This window comes from Rhinolophus sinicus, chromosome X (assembly GCF_036562045.2).
Source record: "Rhinolophus sinicus isolate RSC01 chromosome X, ASM3656204v1, whole genome shotgun sequence".
Lineage (NCBI taxonomy): Eukaryota > Metazoa > Chordata > Mammalia > Chiroptera > Rhinolophidae > Rhinolophus > Rhinolophus sinicus.
Window position 1 is genome coordinate 95,031,048 of NC_133768.1, and position 22,196 is coordinate 95,053,243.

General features: G+C 44.8%; 1 protein-coding gene across 3 annotated transcripts in view; it reads right to left on the reverse strand.

The window, feature by feature from the left end:
- HS6ST2 (heparan sulfate 6-O-sulfotransferase 2) overlaps positions 1–22,196 on the reverse strand; it is a 382,562-nt gene that overhangs the window by 262,559 nt on the left and 97,807 nt on the right. Inside the window, exon 3 of one of the 3 annotated variants that reach the window (XM_074324366.1) lies at positions 9,905–10,000. The exons of the other annotated variants lie outside the window; for them this stretch is intronic. Coding sequence (XP_074180467.1) covers positions 9,905–10,000 — 96 coding nt within the window. The remainder of the gene's footprint in view (positions 1–9,904; positions 10,001–22,196) is intronic. 3 annotated transcript variants of the gene reach the window in all.

Genomic DNA, 22,196 nt, shown 5'->3' on the forward strand with positions numbered 1-22,196 from the left:
ATCTTACAAGAATTCATTGTTTGCTTAATGGCTTTGCTGTAAACAATTAACACGATATGCAAATGAACATAATATCCATGTTTTTCCTCTTCACGAAAGAACTGGTTTCTTTATGGCATGGGCACAGTTGTAGTCATCAAGTGGCTATTTGGTCTAAGGCAGCATATTTTGCAGTAATTATGTTTTTATGGTTGTATTCTGCACTTACACAAAAACATCATCTTAATTATTATAAATTCTTTAACCATCTTACTCTTATGTGAACACTGTCTTGCTCCCCCACCCGCAACCCCCCACCCCTGCCCTCCTCCCCACCTCCTCCCCCCACCTCCCCCCCAACACACACTTCCCCAGATTCTGACAAGCCTACAGCAAGGCTTCACAACAAACTTTCCCTCTCTCCCCCCATACTTATCTCCCCTGCCCTCCCAACCCTTTTCCTCACAGGGAGAGTCATCAGTTCTGTTCTCAAGGATGTCACTCATCCAATGAGATCCTAAGAACTGCCCCTGGTTCCTGTGTATCCAAAAGCATGTAGGTCATTAGCAATGTAGCTCAGTCTCACCGTCTAGCACCAGATGGTGTTTACAGACAATGGAGCTAAGAGAAATCCAAATGATAGGCCTGGATTAAAGGGGTGGTCTAAGGGAACTTTAGTTCCTAGGACCCAGAATTATAAATTATAACATATGAATTGAAATTAGGCTCCACCTGACAACACTGAATTTAATATTTTATCATTTCAACTTGGATTTTATATTTTCCCACTAAGAAAGTGAGACAGGTTAATGTGTTGCCAGGTAGACAGGGAGGTCCCTGGTGGAATAAACAAAAGACAGACATATTCTGAGACTTCAGGTTTTGAAGTCACTCCTTCGCTCCAGGACAAAATGCAACAGTGGCTTGAGGTTAATCATAAAATTCCTTTTGGCCTGACAAACAGAGTAGATCTGATACATAAGAGTGGGTTACTTTGCTAATTCCTTCAGGATGGGCAAGCAGAACAAACCTGGTAGACAAATTTCATTATAGGGCGCCATTCTCGGGAATTTTTTTTTTTTTTCCGCTTTCCCGTTCCCAAATCCCGAGATATAAACTGCTTTCTGTTCTCCATGAGGAATCATTTCCACAAAGTGACAGCCGATACTACCAACCACCTGGGTTCAAGGAGCCGATTTTTCCCATTTCCCAACCAACTTTTCTCAGGATTCGGGAACGGGAAAGCAAAAAAAATTCCTGAGAACAGGCGGGAACTGCTGCCTGGAAACCCTACCTCCTTCAAACAGTTCCCTTCTTCAATCGGGCAAGAGAAGATATAAGAATAGGAGCTTTTGCCCCACACTGGGCATCCCTATTCAGGACCCTCTCCCAATCGGGAGATCTCATCTGCTTTCAATAAACTATTCTCTTTCTAAAACTCTTTGCCTCTCGGGTCCCTGTTTCCATTCTTCAGCCTCACGAGACACAATCCCGATCCCAGCACTCAATCACTCAAAATCCCCCTAAATCATTTGGGGACTATCAGAGAAATATCCCTACATCAAAAGGACTTACACAGAAATTCCAAATTCAGATGTATTACTTCCAAAAGAATGCGAGAAAATTTTGTTTTTTCTGAATCACACTAGAATGTGGAAAAAGTGACTGTGGATTTGTACACCATTAGCTGAAAAATACAGTTGTAGGTGACAAGAATAAGGAGCATCCCACTTCCCATCTGTCGTGCGGGAGACCCTGCTCGTTGCGCCATTTGTCGGGCGGGAGACCCTGCTAGCTGCGCCATTTGTCGTGCACGGAGGCCTTCTCGCTGCACCATCTTTCAGGCGGGGTGGCCTGCGGGGTCTCTGCTCCCGCTCCCCACACAAGAACGCAGGATATGGTGAGGCCGAAAAGGAACACCCACGGAGCCATAGGTAGGGGAGCCATACCACCACGGTCTCACTGGAGGCTGGGCCCACCGGACGCCGACCTGCCGTCCGCTTTTCCGCCAACCGACCGACCGATGACTCTTCTCCACTCTCGCCTCTGTTCCTCTCTCTCAGCTCTCCTCTTCCACTCTCCTCGGCCCTCCTCTTCCGCTCTCTTCGGCTCTGCTCGGCTCCTCGGCAATCCTCGTAGCCGCAGCAGTTATACCAGCGGCCAATCGGCTAACCGGCCACAGCCGAAGGCCAATCAGCCACAGCCGACGGCCATTCACCACCCGAGCCAGCACCCTTCCAGGTGAGGCCGAGAGCCTGTAAACTACTTTTTGGGGCTCTGTCCCCACACTCCACCCCTACAGGGTCTCGCCTCACAATCTACGTGACAAGCGTCTTCTGCGAGGGTCCCTGTGCCATATTAGCCTACTGACACCTACGGACGAAAAGAAACGGTAGTCTTAGGAACCAACAATGGCAAATCCCTCCCATCTGGGAGGATACATGCTAGCTTTTTGTCCTGGGAAAGGAGGGTCGCTGCCACTGGCACCTTTCCCGGTTTGTGGTACCAGACCTTTATGGCAGTACTTGGGGTCCCTTGCATAGTTTCAACATGTAACAGAACAGGGGACCCCATAATAGGCCATAGTGAGAGCACATAGTTTCCTCGCAAAATCATCCCGGTATCGGGACCTCTGTATACTACAGTCACTTGCGGTGGCCACTCAGCCACCACCCCTGGCGTCACTTGCAAATCATGAGTCAAACCGGCCCCCCATGGGGCCATCAGACCCAACCACCGACAGTGGGGGCTTTTGACCTACCAGGGCCAAGTCCATTGCTGCTGTTCCCCTGCTTTCAAGCATGTGGGTGCTGGCAGCAAAATGTTTCCATTTCTGCCGTAGCCTGGCTTTAACAGAGTCTCACTGGTGGTAACTTGTAATTGAATGGGAGCGGCCGTTTGATGTAGCAGAGCTTCTACTGGTGCGGGCCCTCCCTTCCGTGGTCTCTCATTCAGGACTCTCAAGACGTCCCATAGACGAGAGGCCCAGTCACGCATCGTGGGAGGGTGTTTTGACACCCAGAGACCTTGCTTCAAAAGGCCATTATAGCGTTCAATCATGCCAGCTGCTTGTGGACTGTACGGGGTGTGAAACAACCATTGCACGTCCATCCTGGCAGCCCAGCGCTGCACTTTTTGCCCCATAAAATGGGTACCCCTGTCACTTTCAATGACTTGGGGGCGCCCATAGAGGGCGCACAGCCGTGTAAGGGCGACCACTGTATGCCGCTGATCGGCAGCCGGACAGGGCCAAGCAAACATCAACCCCGTAGCAGTGTCCACTGCTGTAAATGCATATATCGCATTGCGGGCCTTAGGCAGGGGTCCAATGTAATCCACTTGCCAGCTAGTGAGGGGCACTCTCCCTCGCGTAATCTGCTATGTCTCTCAGGGGAGCCTCCGCCTTTGGGGGCTGTCCTGGGCACAGACGGCACAGTTACAGCAGGCATCTGCTATCTCCTGCCATTTCAAAGGCAGTCCCCAGCGTCTGCTCACCTGCCACATGGTTCGGCTTCCAGCGTGCTGCAATTTCCTATGCAGCCAATGGGCCACATCAGTGGCAGGAGCCAGTTCTAACCATCGTACCCGTGCTAGGGCGTCTGTTTCATCATTACCTGGGGACACTAAGGGGGAGTGACCTGTGACATGCATTAAGGTCACCTCCTTTTTCTGCCCTAGGTCCCATCTGCCTTCTTGACAGGCCATACTGGGGAGTTAAAGGGACTGTGCGTTGGCCTCACAATATGTGCCTTTTCCAATTCCAATATTGTACGACCAATCTCCTCCTGTACTCCTGGCAGGTGGTACTGTCACACAGTAACCACGCGCCAGGGCTATGGCAACACTTGAGGAGGGTGGTGAGCATGCCCGCGTGTCACCGCTTTCACCACCCGGATCCGGAGACAGAACTCTCCTACCGACGTCTGTAAGCTGAGGCCATGTAGCACGTCCACCCCTAGAATATATTCCGGAACGGGGGAGACATAAACCTTGTAGGTACGAGGAGGAAGCCTTCCTATACCCAGTGGTAAGGAAACGGCTTTCACAGTCACAGTTTTTCCCCCGTAGCCATCAATGCAGACTGCTGGTCCAGGGAACAGTTCTGGGTTCCCATAAACGAGACTGCAGTCGGCGCCAGTGTCAACTAGAGCCAAAACCCTCTGTACATTCGAAGGGGACCAATGTATGGACAGTTCCACGTGGGGCCTCCGGTCCCTGCTCGTCCCCTCTGACCGGGTACCTTGGCCCCACCCCTAATCAAGCTGCAAGGGGTCAGCCTCAAGCGGCTGCATGAAGTCCTGGAGGGACACGGGTCGCGCTTTCCCAGACTCCTCCTTTATGTTTCTCTGGAATTGTTGTTCCAGACGCAACTGTTTCCAAAGTTCAAGCAGGAGTGCATTGGGTTGTCGGTCTGTTTTCTTCCTATCGACCCCTGCTGCCACGAGATCACGCCACATCTGTGCACGTGTTACTCTCTGAGGCCCGCGACCTCGCCCCTTTACCTTTGGTTTGGGCTTCCAGGTTTTAACTGTGCGGACCTCCTGTCTTAACTTCCTTTGCCTCCGGCTTTCAACATCCCCTAGGGTGGCCATGGCAGTTGTAACTTCATGGATCCGTCGCCCTACATACGGTGTAAGAATAGCAACCAAGGATCCAAAAGCACTTGCAGGAGCAGTATCCAAAACCAGATCTCTCATGCTGGCAGTAAAAAGTTCATCATCTGGGCCCTGCATGTTGAGGTTAAAAATAGCATGTCTCATACCCATTTCACAGATTATTTGCGTAAGTTCTGTATATGACTGCCATTGACTCACAGTGTCTGGCAGCTCGCCAGCCTGTTCCCATACTGTGCGCAGTGAGCCACTGCATTAGAGAATGGTTGCCCTGGTTGTTGGCCAATCTATGGCAGTTTTGTAACCTTTGTCGCAGGGACAGATGCACTGTCACGAAGGCTACCTTTTCCATCTCGCCAGGGGAGCAGAAAATGCTGTCTGCTCCCTCATCCCATAAACGTAATAGCCAAGCTGAGACTGGCTCTCCAGGGCGCTGTCTGTACTGCCTCCCTAGCTCCTGCAACTCAGTGGGAGTGTATGGGGTGTAGGTTGTGAACTCAGTCACAGCTGGGTTGCCGGCAGCAATGCCCCCAGGGCCCAAAGGTTGCTCAAGTTTAACCCTTTGCTTAAAGATTGGCCGGGCTAGGGGGTTGGGAGCTACATTGTCTCCACTTGCTTCCTCTGCCTCTGCCTCAGAGTCTCCACCTTGGGGCCCCTGTTCTAACAGGCAGACCCGGGCTTCCAGCGCTTCCAACCGGGACACCTGGTTCGGCACCCGGGCCACTTCATTAAGCCCATTTTCCGTGTTGAGACTCAAGGCCTTGAGGAACATCCAGCCCACGTGGCTGGCTGTAGCCTTGTCCTCCTCCGGCAACCGCTCAGCCAGAGCCTGCAGGGCCCTCTCCACACTGGCCGGAGAGCCGTCCATGTCCTCCCACCCCTCCTTGGGGGTCCAACTCCTGAGAACAGTGGCCACCGAACACCATATACTGTGTGGGGGCCATACATCCTCCTGCCCAGAGTCAAACGCCATTCCTACCAGGTCGGAATCTTGCTCACTGTGCCACGTGTCTGAGTGGGTGGAGGCCTCGGTGTAAGATGTCCACCACCCTCGGAGCTTAAGGCCGCAGCAGATCACCAAAATGAAGGCAATGCCGTCCATGGCCAAGAGGGAGGTGTGCCATCTGGAGGCTCGAGTCTCCCAGGCAGATCGTGCCTCCCGCTCCCGGCGTAGCTCCTCGTGGGCCTCCCGAAGCTGAACTTTTGTACGCATAAACTGCTCCACCATCCTTCGGTGAGTTTCGGCCGGTACCATACCCTGCTCACTGCGCCATTTGTCGGGCGGGAGACCCTGCTCGCTGCGCCATTTGTCATGCGCGGAGGTCTTCTCGCTGCACCATCTTTCAGGCGGGGCGGCCTGCGGGGTCTCTGCTCCCGCTCCCCACACAAGAACGCAGGATATGGTGAGGCCGAAAAGGAACACCCACGGAGCCATAGGTAGGGGAGCCATACCACCACGGTCTCACTGGAGGATGGGCCCACCGGACGCCGACCTGCCGTCCGCTTTTCCGCCAACCGACCGACCGATGACTCTTCTCCACTCTCTCCTCTGTTCCTCTCTCTCAGCTCTCCTCTTCCACACTCCTCGGCCCTCCTCTTCCGCTCTCTTCGGCTCTGCTCGGCTCCTCGGCAATCCTCGTAGCCGCAGCAGTTATACCAGCGGCCAATCGGCTAACCGGCCACAGCCGAAGGCCAATCAGCCACAGCCGACGGCCATTCAACCACCCGAGCCAGCACCCTTCCAGGTGAGGCCGAGAGCCTGTAAACTACTTTCTGGGGCTCTGTCCCCATACCATCACCATTAAATTTGTTGCCTTTAGCAAGCAAGAATTGTTCAAAATGACAATCTTCTGGAATCAGAATAGGAATTTAAAAAAATAGATCCCCATGGAAGTGGGGTAACCTCTTTAGAAGAAAGCCTCTGCAGGGCCAATAAGAGCTGCTGAAGACCTGTGAACTGGGCCTAATCCTTTTGCTCCTGACTATGAAACAAGTCTCTTTGTTCTTATCCGTATTATATCCACAAATATCCAGTTAGTTTAACAACTGTATTTAGTTGGGGGGGGCGGGGGGGGGCTCAGAATAATGATATAAATAATGCAGGATCCCAAAATTTCAAACATTTTCAAATGTCGCAGGCTTTGTCACCCTCTTCTCCCTTCTCCTCCCCTCCCTCTTTCTTTTTCCGTTTTCCCTCCTCCCTCCTTCCTCCTCCTTCTCCTCCTCTTCTATCTCTCTATCTCCCTCTCCTCTCTCTTAAAACAAGTACCTGACATATTTTTAAATTAATATTATTGGAATTTTTAAACTGTGTACATTGCAAGGATACTGAGAGGATTAAATGAAATTATGTGTGAAATTGCCTAGTACAGTGCCTGACACACTGGGGGAGCCTCCTCATGAAATATTAATTTTACTTTACTTTTCTCCTTCCCTTCCCTTCCACCCCCTTACTACTTCACTCTTTCTATAACCACTGTGCACTTATCTTTCCAGGACTGGTAACTTATGCCAATTCTAATACACACATGCAGGTACAAAAATACATAAATATTACTATACAGACTTATTCTTAAATTAAGCTTTATGCTCCCTGTTCTTAATAAAATTGGTTATGTTGAACATTTTATATTTCTCTTTCATATATAAAGCAAACTATGTTTGTTTTTTATGAACTTCACAGGCATAGTTCATAAAAATTCCAAAGCAATTTTTAAAATGTAGCAGGTCAGTAGCAAACAATAGGCTTACAGAGTTTCAAATTTTTTTTTTAAGTGTAATAAAGTTGCTCTTAGGTTCTCTTTATATGTTGACAAAGCCCTGATGGGGGAAATAAAATCGCATGATCTCTCACACTCACCAAATTTCATACTTTAAAGAAAGTCAGTCCCTAAGTTCCTTTTATGAGAAATAATTAACTAGTGCTCTTATGTAGAGCCATGGTAGAAACTTGGGACTTACCAGCTTTTGCAGAGTTCCAAAGATGCCTGTTAAATTTATTGCTCATTTCGAGAAACAAAAACTCATAGACACAGACAGTAGTTTAGTGGTTACCAGAGAGTAAGGTGGCAGAGGGGTGGTAGATAACGGTAAAGGGGAACAAATATGTGGTGATGGAAATGGAAAGAGAACTGACCCTGGGTGGTGAACACAGAGTGGGATTTATGGATTATGTAATACAGAATTGTACACCTGAAATCTAGGTAACTTTACTACAATTGTCACCCCAATAAACTTTAATTAAAAAAACAAATTCATTGCTCATTTCTCCAAACATCTCCAATGAGACTGCTCCTTTTCTCTGCAGTGTTTCTTTTTCCCAAGTCAAGAAAGTACCTTACAATCAGCATAAATATTGCTTACTTGTCCATCTTTGGGCTTTTGTATATTCCACAAATACTATTCCACAAATACGTCCCCAACACCTCCTGTGTTGAAGACCCTGTGCATCTTGTAAATCCCTGTACTGGATATCTAACTGAGCAGGAGAGGGACCACTAACCTTTCTGTATGGAACAACCACAGGCATGTTACTGACTATAGAGATCAAGTACATAGGAGCATTGCTGGCGATGAAGTTCATTATCAGAATTTGACAAGAGCCTTTTGCTGGCAATGAGGCTCTCAATAAAATTAAGAGCAAACCGAGAGGGTACTGGCTGCCATACTCAACTTGGTGATCTATCAAAAAAATTGGGGGAGCCCCTGCATAGATATGGGCTTAAGTTTAATTTGATATTAAAACAGTCAACTGAAAAGTGAAAAAGGCAAGCAACCATGTGTCATGTAAGACAAAACAAACAAACAAACAAACAAAACAAAACAGTTTTACTGCTTTTTTTTTTTACAAAGCACACTCTTTTTTCAAACTAAATCAGTCCGTTGTTTTTATAATCCATAGGCCTACATTAATAGGTCAAACATATTATCTAGTGTTTTCAAAGAAAGATATTGGCAAAGGTGATGGACAGAGTTGACACACCCATCAGGTGAAGATCAAAGGAAATATGTCATTGTATCTTAAAGTCTACGACTGAAGATGAAAAAATTAAGTAGGAAACCAAATATGAAGATACGATACCAAACACAAATGACTCAAGGTTAGAAAAACTTAACCCAATGAATTTGGAGGTTTTCTCTATGTGAAAGGGAAAAAACAAGGAAAAACGCTTGAGAAATTCAGTCACTACATTAACCAGTTTTCACTGAACAGATCAACTCACCCTACTGCTTGCCAGTGGCCACACTTGGCTCTGAGCCATTCCACACAGAGCTATAAACAACAGCTCAGACTGGCAAACGCTCCCTGACAGCGTTTTCTGCCTCTCTGTGGGGGCCATATATGCTAAATTTTGATTTTGTAGTAATTATATGCAGCCTAACTACAGCACCTCTCTCTCTCTCTCTCTCCCTCCCTCCCTCCTTCCCCTTCCTTACTTACCATGTTCAGTAAATTCGTCCCTAATCACCAAACAGCTTGTGAGCCAGTACCATTAAATATGTTAAATATAAATCATAACATGAAAGCACTGTGCTGCTGTGAAGACTTTTCATTATGACCTCTAATTAAATGTTTCCTCAAACTATCAGAAAAATATTTTCCTTTTTATTCCCAGAAAATCCCGAGAGAAGAAACAGTGATTCGAGGCTTCCCTGTTCTCTTCCTCACTCCTCCCCATGCGCTGGTTATGACAGCTCCGCTAATGAAGAAAGTAGCCTCCTATATTAACACGCACAGTAGAATACCTTTATTGGTCATCATTGCATCCAACAGAAGCAGCCTTTACAGGATTCAGCTCCTCGTAACTATCCCCACATGAGGGTCCTCTCATACCTGGGATGATTAAACCTGTTGTCGGGCGGGAGACCCTGCTCGCTGCGCCATTTGTCCTGCGGGGCGGCCTGCGGGGTCTCTGGTCCCGCTCCCCGCATAAGAACGCAGGATATGGTGAGGCCAAAAAGGAACACCCACGGAGCCATAGGTAGGGGAGTCATACCACTATGGTCTCACTGGAAGCTGGGCCCACCGGACGCATGACCTGCCGTCCGCCTTTCCGCCAACCGACGACGACTCTCCTCCACTCTCCTCAACTCTGTTCCTCTACTCTTTTCCGCTCTCCTCGGCAATCCTCGGCTCTCCTCGGTAGCCGCAGCAGTTATACTAGCGGCCAATTGGCTAACCGGCCACAGCCCACGGCCAATCAGCCACAGCTGACGGCCATCCACTACCCGAGCCAGCACCTTTCCACGTGAGGCCGAGAGCCTGTAAACTACTTTCTGGGGCTCTGTCCCCACACCTGTCCACTCCTTACCTGCAATTTACTGCAGACTTGGGACCAGAGGGAGATCTCTCTAGCTCCATTACATCTGTATCTGGAGCTATAGTTAATGATTTAACAGCAGTGCACCTGTAAGAAAACAACATCAAGAAACCATTCTGTTTCTCTAAGGAGCAGAGCCACCACACATTGACACAAAGATATGCTTGCTTTATATTTACAGCTATATATATGCACATGCCAGACAGTGGGCTTCCTGGCTCAGCTCCTGTCGTGCAGGGCATCTGGCGGGGTCTCAGCTCCCGCTCCCCACATAAGAACGCAGGACATGGTGAGGCCAAAAAAGAACACCTGCATAGGTAGGGGAGTCATACCACTGTAGTCTCAATGGCAGCTGGGTTGGAGTAACACAGGAAGCAGGAGCCACGCTATCTGCAACCCTCACTGCGCCGCTTGCGGGCTCAGCCACCATCTTCTTGCTAGCCCCCATTTTCCACTAACGTAGCCACAGCAGTTATATTAGTGGCCAATGGCTCACTGGTTACAGCTGATGGCCAACTAACCACAGCTGATGGCAATCTAACTACAGTCTAATCATTTACTACCTGAGCCAGCACCTTTCTAAGTGAGGCCAAGAGCCTGGAAACTGCTTTCTGGGGCTCTGTCCCCACAGCTCCATTCCAGGCAACCTTTAATGGCAGTCATCATTTTTTTTTGCACCTGTACACAGGAGGTATCTCCACCTTCTACTTGGTTTACACTATTTTCCTCATCTTATAAATGACAAGTGACCATTTTCTAGTGCAAATAAATTCTTCATAATTCTTATCTCCAATAAAAGTCTTGAATGATTTTTTAAAAAGCTATAAAGAAAATTGGGAGGATAAAGTAATTGGGGAAAAAAATTTTTTTAAATCCTGAATGTTTCCTGCACTGATGTTTAGCACTATATTCCCTGGCCTTCCAAATAAAAATGCTAAAACACCTCTAAAAACAAATAATTGATCACATAATAAATAAACCACTTATGTATTTTCATGTCTGAGCATTCTTACTAAATATTGTACCACCCTGTGGGAACAGAGTCCCAGAGAGCAGTTTCCAGGTTCTCGGCCTCACATGGAGGGGTGCTGACTCAGGTAGTGGATGGCCGGCAGCTGTGGGTGTTTGACCAACAGCTCTAACCAGTTAGCCAATTAACCACTGATATAACTGCTGCGGCTATGCTGGTGAGTCGAGTGGAGAATCCAGTCCACTCAGTGAGTCGAGTGAGTCAGTGGGTTGGCAGGCAGAAAAGCAGAGACCAGATTGCAAGTCGTGTGACTCAGCCTCCAGAGAGACTATAGTGCCGCCAGTGAGAACATAGTGGTATGACTCCCCTACCTATGGCTCCGTGGGTGTTCCTTTTTGGACTAGCCATATCCTTCGTCCTTATGTGGGGAGAGGGAACAGAGATCCCACAGGCCACCTCCCATGATAAATGGCTCAGCGAGCAGGGTCTCCCACATGACACACCCACATGAGCTTTGGTGTTTGCTCTAAAAATGTCAGGAATTCTTTAATGTTTTTTTTTGTTGTTGTTGTTGTTTTTAAAGATTTTATTGGGGAAGGGGAACAGGACTTTATTGGGGAACAATGGTCAAATTGTTGTCCTTTCAATCTTAGTTGTGGAGGGTTCTGTTCAGCTTCAAGTTGTTGTTCTTTCAGTCTTAGTTGTGGAGCGCGCAGCTCAGCTCCAGGTCCAGTTGCCGTTGCTAGTTGCAGGGGGCACAGCCCACCATCCCTTGTGGGAGTCGAACCGGCAACCTTGTCGTTGAGAGGACACGCTCCAACCAACTGAGCCATCCAGGAGCTCAGCGGCAGCTCAGCTCAAGGTGCCGTGTTCAATTTTAGTTGCAGGGGGCACTGCCCACCATCCCTTGTGGGAGTCGAGGAATTGAACTGGCAACCTTGTGGTTGAGAGCCCGTGCTCCAACCAACAACTGAGCCATCTGGGAGGCAGCTCAGCTCAAGGTGCCGTGTTCAATCTTAGTTGCAGGGGGCAGAGCCCACCATCCCTTGCGGGACTCGAGGAATTGAACTGGCAACCTTGTGGTTGAGAGCCCACTGGCCCATGTGGGAATCGAACCGGCAGCCTTCGGAGTTAGGAGCACGGAGCTCTAACCGCCTGAGCCACCGGGCCGGCCCTTTAATGTTTTTAAAGAAACAACAATAGTCAAGGTGAAATGAGGATTTTAAAAAAAATTTTAAAGGGAGGAGTGGACGGGTGGCTCAGTTCATTATAGTGCGACCTCTGGGCTGCCGGTTCGATTCCCACATGGGCCAGGAAGCTGCGCTCTCCACAACTAGAATGAAGTCAATGAGCTGCCGCTCAGCTCACGGGTGGCAATATGTCTCAGTTGGTTGGAGCGTGGGCTCTCAACCACAAGGTTGCCGGTTCGACTCCTTGACCCCACAAGGGATGGTGGGCTGTGCCCCCTGCAACTAACAACGGAAACTGGACCTGGAGCTGAGCTGTGCCCTCCACAACTAAGACTGAAAGAACAACTTGAAGCAGAACTGCACCCTCCACAACTAAGATTGAAAGGACAACAACTTGACTTGGAAAAAGTCCCAGAAGCACACACTATTCCCCAATAAAATCCTGTTCCCTTTCCCCAATAAAATCTTTAAAAATATATATATTTAAAAAAAAATTCTTAAAGGGAAACTTGCTCATCTACATATATATATGTACAGCTGCCCATATTTGTACATCGATATAATAATGCCTTTTTCTTAAAAACAAAATCTAAGACAGTGAGTATAAATATATCCATAATACAAACCTATAAACAAGTTGAAGGACACGTTGACAAATCAACACTCAGCACATCATGAATCAGTAGTGTGAAGTGACTATCACAAAAACTAATTAATTAGGTATTAATAGAAATAAATTACCTAGAAAAATAAGGTGATGACCATATTCTAATTTGTGCTGGTCAGAATACCTGGAATACTAGCTTCAGTTCTCGCTTCTATGACCTTCCAAGGGACAGGACAGACTAGGAAAAAAAGTACCAATGTGGGGAAGAGTCTGCAAGCCACAGATATATGAGAACAGTTTGGAAGGCTGATTTGCTTGGGAAAGTCACCTTAAGGATGGCATACAAACTATTCTTATATTCAAAGGACTGTATCATAAAAGAGGAGTAGAAGTTATTTTCAGTTATTTTGGAGGGAGGAATCCAAACCAATGAAATGAATTTGGCTAAAGTTACACAGAGATAAATTGTCATTTGATATGAGGAACAACTTCGTAACAATTCCAGCTGTGAAGGCTCATGAAGTCCTACATTCATCATTACTGACAGAAAGGCTTAAATGAGATCATTCAACCACTGTTTATCAGAGTCCCAGGGGAAAGTTCACACATCTTCTAGAGAGGAGTTTTTTTTAACCTTGGGCAACGGGGGTGGGGGGGGTGGGAAGGGTGTGGGGGGAGGGTGGGACCGACAGGACAAGACAGGACACGGCAGTTTCCTGGACTCCTAGAAACCAATAAACGCTCTGAACCCTCTTTCCAGAAAAATGAAGTTGTACATAGGGAGTCCACAGATTAAAACAGGTTAAGAACCCTTTCTCTAGAGCACTGAAAAACAAAGTTTCTAAGGTCTCTTCCAGCCTGGAAATTCCATCCTTCTCCTATAATCCGGGTCTTGATCGGCAGGTATAAATAATGATATATCTCACCTAACTAGGTTTGTCATATTTGAACTAAAGCTCTAGATCTAAATTTTATAAGGAGTTTGCTTCTTTAGCTAATTGTTTCATTTTCAAATCAGCAGGGATATCTCAGCTGTAGAGGTCCCCCCTTCTTCTTCTCTCTTCTTTCTTACCACCTCTACTTCTTCTAACTTTCACTCTACTTCCAAATGGGGTGCTCAGACAGCGTAGCTATCAGTAAGGTGACCGCTCCCCAGCCAACCACTCCTTTACTCCTCTGGCCTCCTCCCAACACCATAGGGACTCCAAAATGGAATCAATACCCACTTACATAATGCCGATCTAGTGTAAACATACCCTTGACAACATTGGTGAAATTATATTCATAAGATGAGTCTCAACCACTGACATTCTAAGAATAAAAATTATATAGATGAAGAAATCTGAAAGATATTCTCTCAAAGTCAATTTATCTCAATTCAATAAGCATTTAACGGGCATCTACAATGTGCTGAGCATTGTACTAGAATGCTTGGCAGACAAAGGAGAACAAACTATAGTCTTGGCATCCTGAACGAACTACTAAAATATAATGTTCTGGGAACTATAATACTCTTTCTAATATTTAAACCCAAGGTTCTATAGGAAAATAAATATAAATTAAATAGAAATGTACACATAATTACATATTATTTCATACATATATATGAATTGTGTTAGAGACAAAGATTTATTTAGAAGATGAGTTTCAATCACCGATTATTCTTATCCTCAAGATAAAAAATTATATAGATACAGCATCCAGGCAAGATGGCAGAGTAGTCAAATGCTGTGCTCCCCTACTCCCATGACTACCTCAAAATTACAACTACAGAACAACCATCACTGAGAATCACCTGAAGTCCAGTTGAACAGAAGTCCTGTAACTACGGATATAGAAATGCCACGTCAAGACTGGCAGGAGGGGTAGAGCTGTGGAATGAGCTGGTCCCACATCCACCTGTGGCAATTAAAAATCAGGAGGGATATCTTGGCTGTGGAAGTCCCCCCTGAGGAGCGAGGGATCCCAGCCTCACACCAAGCTCCACAGCCCAGGGTTCCAGTGCCAGGGAGAAAAGTCCCCACAACTTCTGGCTCTGAAAACCATCAGTGATTGTGGCTCAGTGAGCCATAGGGCGGGTGGAGACCCAGGTGTTCCCAAAGGAGCAGAGTATGGACTTACTTGTTAATGGACTCACTCGCTCTGAGCTCCAGCTCAGGGGCAGCACCTCAAAAGGCACCACGGACATATGAGGAGGCCCCAATTTGTAGGCCCACTCAAGTCACTTCCAGTGGCTTTTCCATACAAACAGCCTCTCTTGGATCACGCCGCAGTTTCCTAAAATCTCTCAAAAGTTAACAAACTCCAAAACACACAGCTTCTGGCTTCAGCATTCCCAGTACCTCAGCCTAAGCAACCCAAGCCCAGTACTAGCGGGAGCTGGCCACAGTACACAGCTCAGCCTCTCCCAGGCACCTACAAGCCCATCACAAGTGGCAACCATCTGCAGATCATTTTTTAGTTCATACTAAGTGGCCCCAGGAAGGGCACAGGATGCAGCTGCCCTTGGCCTGCACCAGAGCACTTCCCAAGGGGCTCCAGAACCAACACACCCGGTGGCCAGCTTCAAACCACACCAGAGCATTACCCAACCACCTCCACAAACGACAAACCCAAAGGGAAGACACCAAGCCCTGCTAAAGCGAATTCTATTGCATAGGGTCAGCCCCTGCACAATAGCTCCTCCAGTGTAGTCACAGGCAGTTCTCACAACCAATCAGCCTGAGGGTCAATCCCTGCTACTGGCGAGAAAACAGCAACCAAGTCTCAACTACGAGAGGAGGGCACACACAACCCACACAAGCAACATATCTAGAGGACCGGACTCAGGTAAACAGGGAGACTGTGCCACTGAGCCCCACAGGACACCTACTACATAAGGCCACTCTACCAAGACCAGGAGACATAGCAGCTCTACCTAATACACACAAACAAACACAGGTAGGAAGCCAAAATGAGGCAACAAAAAAACACGTCCAAAATAAAAGATCAGAATACAACTCAAGAAAAAGAACTAAACAAAATAAAGACAAACAATCTACCAGATGCAGAGTTCAAAACACTGATTATAGGATGCTCAGTGATCTGAGTGAGAACTTCAACAAACAGATACGAAACATACAAGTGGAGATACAAACCACAAAAAAGGAGCATTCAGAAATGAAGAATACAATAATTGAAATGAAGAACACACTACTGGGAATCAACAGTAGATTAGATGAAGCTGAAGATCGAATCAGCAATTTGGAAGATAGGCTATAGGAAACATCCCACCAGAACAGCAAAACAAAAATGAATCCAAAAAAATGAGAATAGTTTGAGGGGCCTCTGGGACAACATCAAACATACCAACATTCACATCTTAGAGGTACCAGAAGAGGAAGAGAGAGAGCAAGGAACTGAAAATCTATTTGAAAAAATAATGATGGAAAAATTCCGTAACCTCATTAAAGAAATAGACATGTAAGTCCAGAATGCACAGAGTCCCAAATAAGATGAATCCAAAGAGGCCCACACCAAGACACATCATAATGAAAATGTACAAATGTCTTAAGAACAGAGAATCCTAAAAGCACCAAGAGAAAAGCAGTTTGTTACCAACAAGGGAGCTCCCATAAGACTATCAGATGATTTCTCAACAGAAACTTTGCAGGCCAGAAGGGATTGGCACAAAATATTCAAAGTGATGAAAAGCAAGGACCTACAGCCAAGATTACTTTACCGCGCAAAGATATAATTTGGAATCAAAGCACAGATAAAGACGTCCCAGACAAGAAAAAGCTAAAGGAGGTCATCACCACGAAAACCACTATTACAAGAAATGGTAAAAGGACTTCTTTAAGACCAAAAATATAAATAATAAAGAGGCAACAACTACATATTTATCAACAATTACTTTAAATGTAAATAGATTAAATGCCCCAAAGTATAGGGTGGCTGAATGGATAAGAAAACAAGACCTTAATATAATCTGCCTTCAAGAGATTCACTTCAGGTCAAAAGATACACACAGACTGAAAGTAAACGGATGGGAAAAAGATATTTCATGCGGAGTTTCCGGAAAAATGGCGGCGTGAGGTGAGCTTCTGTAAAGCTCTCCTGGAATTTACAACAAATCGAACAACAAAAACTCCACAAAGGACTCCCTGCACAGCAGACAGGCAAGATGAAGAGGCCCACTACCGAAATCACCTACAGGTGGGAGATTCGCGCGAGCAGGGGGAGGAGGAAAGGGAGAAGTGTGGAGACGGAGCTGCACGGGCGCAGGACGCAGACCTACCTCAGTGCTCAGACCTCGCTGCTTCCCGGAACTACCACAGCTGCGGGAGAGGGAAGAACTCGGACTGCTAGGGCTCCGCTTATGGACCACAGGGCTGAGGGGGCACCATATAACACGGCTGAACCCAATGCTCACAGCAGAGACCTCAGAGAAAAGAATGAGGGAAGAAGGCTGAAAACAGTGGTTGAAGCCGTCACTGCCGAGCAGACAACGGAAGCCTTAGGCACTGAGACTAGCCGCCCCCTCCCTACCCTCCCAGGGCTCGCCCCACCCCCACCTTTCCGGTGCTAGAAGCGGAACAGTAGCAGTGTCAGATCAAAAGAACAGAATATTTGCTGTTCTGAGAACTGTGGACAACAGACACAAATAAGCAGCCCAACTAGTTCCAGCAAAGGGGAGGGAGCTGTGGAAGCAGGACCGGCTGTGGTGGTGGTCGCTGTCATTGCTCTGGGCCACCTCTCACAACTCACGCCGCCCTTGGCCCCACCTATCTGGGCGGATCCCTGCGGGAGTAAACAGAACTGCTGAAACATACGGGCTCGGAATCTGGAGCTGGAAGAGCTTTGGAACATCAAAAGCTCTCCACATACCCACTGGGACACTGCGCCCTGTGACCTAGACGAACTATTAACAGAGGAGAAGCCCGTCTCCCAGGGAATCCCCCCATTGTGTGAGAAGCTGGAATAGTGCAGAGAAAACATAGCACTACCGTGTGGGAGAAGAACAATAAACTGCAGTTGGAGAAAAAATAAAACATTTTACCAACAAGTACTGGAAAACAAATGAAAGACCGCTTCCTATTAACCTGTTGCAGAAACCACTCTTGTAGACGTCTAGGAAGAGAAATAGTAAACAAGTATTCGCCATGAATAACCAAGGCAACAAGATAACTCAAAAAGAAAGTGAAAAATCTCCAGAAAAGGCACTTAAAGATACAGAAATATGTGACTTAAACGAAAGAGAATTCAAAATTGCAGTTCTGAAAAAACTCAACGAGATAAAAGAAAACACATATAGGCAGTTAAATGAACTCACAAACACAATCAAAGAACAGGATGAGCATTTTACGAAAGAGATTGAAATTTTAAAAAAGAACCAAATAAAATTTCTTGAGATTAAGAACTCAATAGAACAAATTAAGAATGAAATAACCAGCTTAGGTAGTAGAGTTGACCAGATGGAGGAAAGAATCAGTGACATCGAAGATAGAAACCTGGAAATGACACAGATGGAAGAAGAAAGAGACTTGAGACTTAAAAGAAATGAAAGAACTCTACAAGAACTTTCTGACTCCATCAGAAAGAGCAATATAAGAATAATGGGCATACCAGAAGGAGAAGAAAGAGAGAAGGGAACAGAGAATATATTCAAACAAATTGTCGATGAGAACTTCCCAAATTTGTGGACAGAACTGGACCCTCGAATCCAAGAAGCAAATAGAACACCTAGTTACCTCAATCCCAACAGGCCTTCTCCAAGGCACATTGTATTGAAGCTGTCTAAAATCAACGACAAAGAAAGAATCCTCAAGGCAGCCAGGGAAAAGAAGACGGTAACTTACAAAGGAAAGCCCATTAGATTATCATCAGATTTTTCAGCAGAAACTCTACAAGCCAGGAGGAGTGGAACCAAATATTCAAACTATTGAAAGAGAGAAATCATGAGCCAAGAATAATATATCCAGCAAAGATATCCTTTAGATATGAAGGAGGAATAAAGACCTTTCCAGACATACAGAAGCTGAGGGAATTTTCTAATACACGACCTGCACTACAAGAAATACTAAAGGAGGCTATTCGACCACCATCAACAGGGACAATTTGTGGCAACCAAAACTCAAAAAGGGGAGAGTAAAGGCCTGAACCGAATATGGGAATGGAGAAAGTAAGCGTGCTGAAGAAAATGGAATACTCTAAATATCAAACTTTCTTTTACATAAACTTAAGGGTAACCACTCAAAAAAATCCAGAACTGAAATATATACTGAAATAAAAGAAGAAACAGAGGGAAACATCATAGAATACCACCACACAGAAATAATAGACAACAACAAAAAGGCAAAGAAACAATGGAGACACAGCCTTACCAGAAAACTAAAGATAGAATGACAGGAAATCCTCACATATCAATAATCACCCTAAATGTAAATGGACTGAACTCACCAATAAAAAGGCACAGAGTAGCAGATTGGATCAAAAACTAAACCCAACCATATGCTGTCTCCAAGAGACACATCTCAGCTACAAGGACAAGCATAGACTCAAAGTGAAAGGGTGGAAATTGACACTCCAAGCAAATGGTACCCAGAGAAAATCAGGTGTAGCCATAATGATATCAGATGAAACAGACTTCAAGGTGAAAAAGATAACAAGAGACAAAGATGGACATTTCATAATGGTGAAGGGGACTGTACAACAAGAAGACATAACAGTCATCAATATTTATGCCCCCAATCAGGGAGCACCGAAATACACCAAGCAACTACTAACAGAACTAAAGGGACAAATTGACCAAAACATAATTATACTAGGGGACTTAAATACATCATTGACAGCTATGGATAGATCATCCAAACAGAAAATAAATAACGAAATAGTAGCCCTAAATGACACATTAGATGAAATGGACATAATTGACATTTATAGAGCACTTCATCCTAAAACATCAGACTATACTTTCTTTTCTAGTGTACATGGAACATTCTGAAGGATAGACCATATATTGGGACATAAAATCAGTCTCAACAAATTTAAGAAGATTGAAATCATACCATGCATATTCTCTGATCACAAGGCTTTGAAATTGGATATCAACTGTAAAAAGAAAGCGGGGAAAAACACAAATACATGGAGATTAAACAACATACTTTTAAAGAAGGACTGGGTCAAAGAAGAAATTAGAGGAGAGATCAAAAGATACATAGAAACAAATGACAATGAAAATACATCCTACCAAAATTTTTGGGATGCAGCCAAAGCAGTTTTAAGAGGGAAATTTATCTCATTACAGGCCTATCTCAAGAAACAAGAAAACTCCCAAATAAATAACCTCATGTTACACCTTAAAGAACTAGAAAAAGAAGAACAAGTAAAACCCAAGGTCAGCAGAAGAAAGGAAATAACAAAAATTAGAGCAGAACTAAATGAAATAGAGAACAAAAAGACAATAGAAAAAATTAATGTGACAAAGAGCTGGTTCTTTGAAAAGATTAACAAAATTGACAAACCCTTGGCTAGACTTACTAAGATAAAAGAGAAGACACTGATTAACAAAATCAGAAACGTAAAAGGGAAGTTATCACGGACACCACAGAAATACAAAGGATCATCCAAGAATACTATGAAGGACTATATGCCACCAAATTCAACAACCTAGAAGAAATGGACAAGTTCTTAGAAACATATAGCCTTCAAGGCTGAACCATGAAGAACTGGAAAATCTAAACAGACCGATCACCAGTAACTAAATTGAATCAGTCATCCAAAACCTTCCCAAAAGCAAAAGTCCGGGACCAGATGGCTTCACTAGTGAATTCTACCAAACCTTCAAAGAGGATCTAATACCAATTCTGCACAAACTCTTCCAAAAAATTGAAGAAGAGACAGTACTCCCTAACTCATTTTATGAGGCCAACATTACCCTGATACCAAAACCTGGTAAGGACAGCACAAAAAAAAAAAACAAAAAACTACAGACCAATATCTCTGATGAATATAGATGCAAAAATCCTAAATAAAATTCTAGCAAATCGAATACAACAATGCATTAAAAAGATTATTCATCACGACCAAGTGGGGTTCATCCACGGGGCACAAGGATGGTTCAACATCAAATCCATCAATGTGATACATCACATAAACAAAATAAAGGACAAAAATCATATGATTATATCAATTGATGCAGAAAAAGCATTTGACAAGATACAACATCCATTTATGATTAAAACACTTAATAAAATGGGTATAGAAGGAAAATACCTTAACATAATAAAGGCCATATATGACAAGCCCTCTGCTAATCTCATAATTAATGGAGAAAACTGAAGCCCTTTGCTCTACGTTCAGGAACACGACAGGGATGTCCCCTATCACCTCTGCTTTTCAACATCGTGTTGGAAGTCCTTGCCAGAACAATCAGGCAAGAGAAAGAAATAAAAGGCATCCAAATTGGGAATGAAGAAGTTAAATTATCACTCTTTGCAGATGACATGATGCTATATATAGAAAACCCTAAAGACTCCACCAAAAAGCTATTAGAAACAATCAATTAATACAGTAAAGTTGCTGGCTACAAAATCAACGTACCAAAGTCCATTGCTTTCCTATATACTAACAATGAAATCTCAGAAAAAGAAATACAAAAAACAATTCCTTTTGCAATTGCAGCAAAAAGAATAAAATATCTAGGAATAAACTTAACCAAGGACGTGAAAGACCTATATGCTGAAAACTATAAGACATTTTTTGAAAGAAATTGAAAAAGACACAAAGAAATGGAAAGACATTCGGTGCTCATGGATTGGAAGAATCAACATAGTTAAAATGGCCATATTACCCAAAGCAATATACAGATTCAATGCAATCCCCGTCAAAATCCCAATTGGCATATTTTAAAGAAATAGAACAGAAAATCATCAGATTTGTTTGGAACCACAAAAGACCCCGAATAGCCAAAGCAATCTTAAGAAAAAAGAACAATAATGGAGGTATCACACTTCCTGACTTTGGCTTGTACTACAGGGCTACAATAATCAAAACAGCATGGTATTGGCAGAAAAACAGACACATAGACCAATGGAATAGAATTGAGAACCCAGAAATAAAACCACATAAATATGGACAGATAATTTTTGACAAAGAAGCTAAAAACATACAATGGAGCAAAGACAGCCTCTTCAATAAATGGTGCTGGGAGAATTGGATAGCCACGTGCAAAAGAATGAAACTGGACTGCTATTTGTCACCATGTACCAAAGTTAATTCAAAATGGATCAAAGACTTAAGCATAAGACCTGACACAATAAACTGCATAGAAGAAAACATAGGTACTAAACTTATGGACCTTGGGTTCAAAGAGCATTTTATGAACTTGACTCCAAAGGCAATGGAAGTAAAAGCTAAAATAAATGAATGGGACTATATGAAACTTAAAAGCTTCTGCACAGCAAAAGAAACCATTGACAAAATAAAGAGGCCACCAACTGAATGGGAGAAGATTTTTGCAAACAGTGCCTCCGA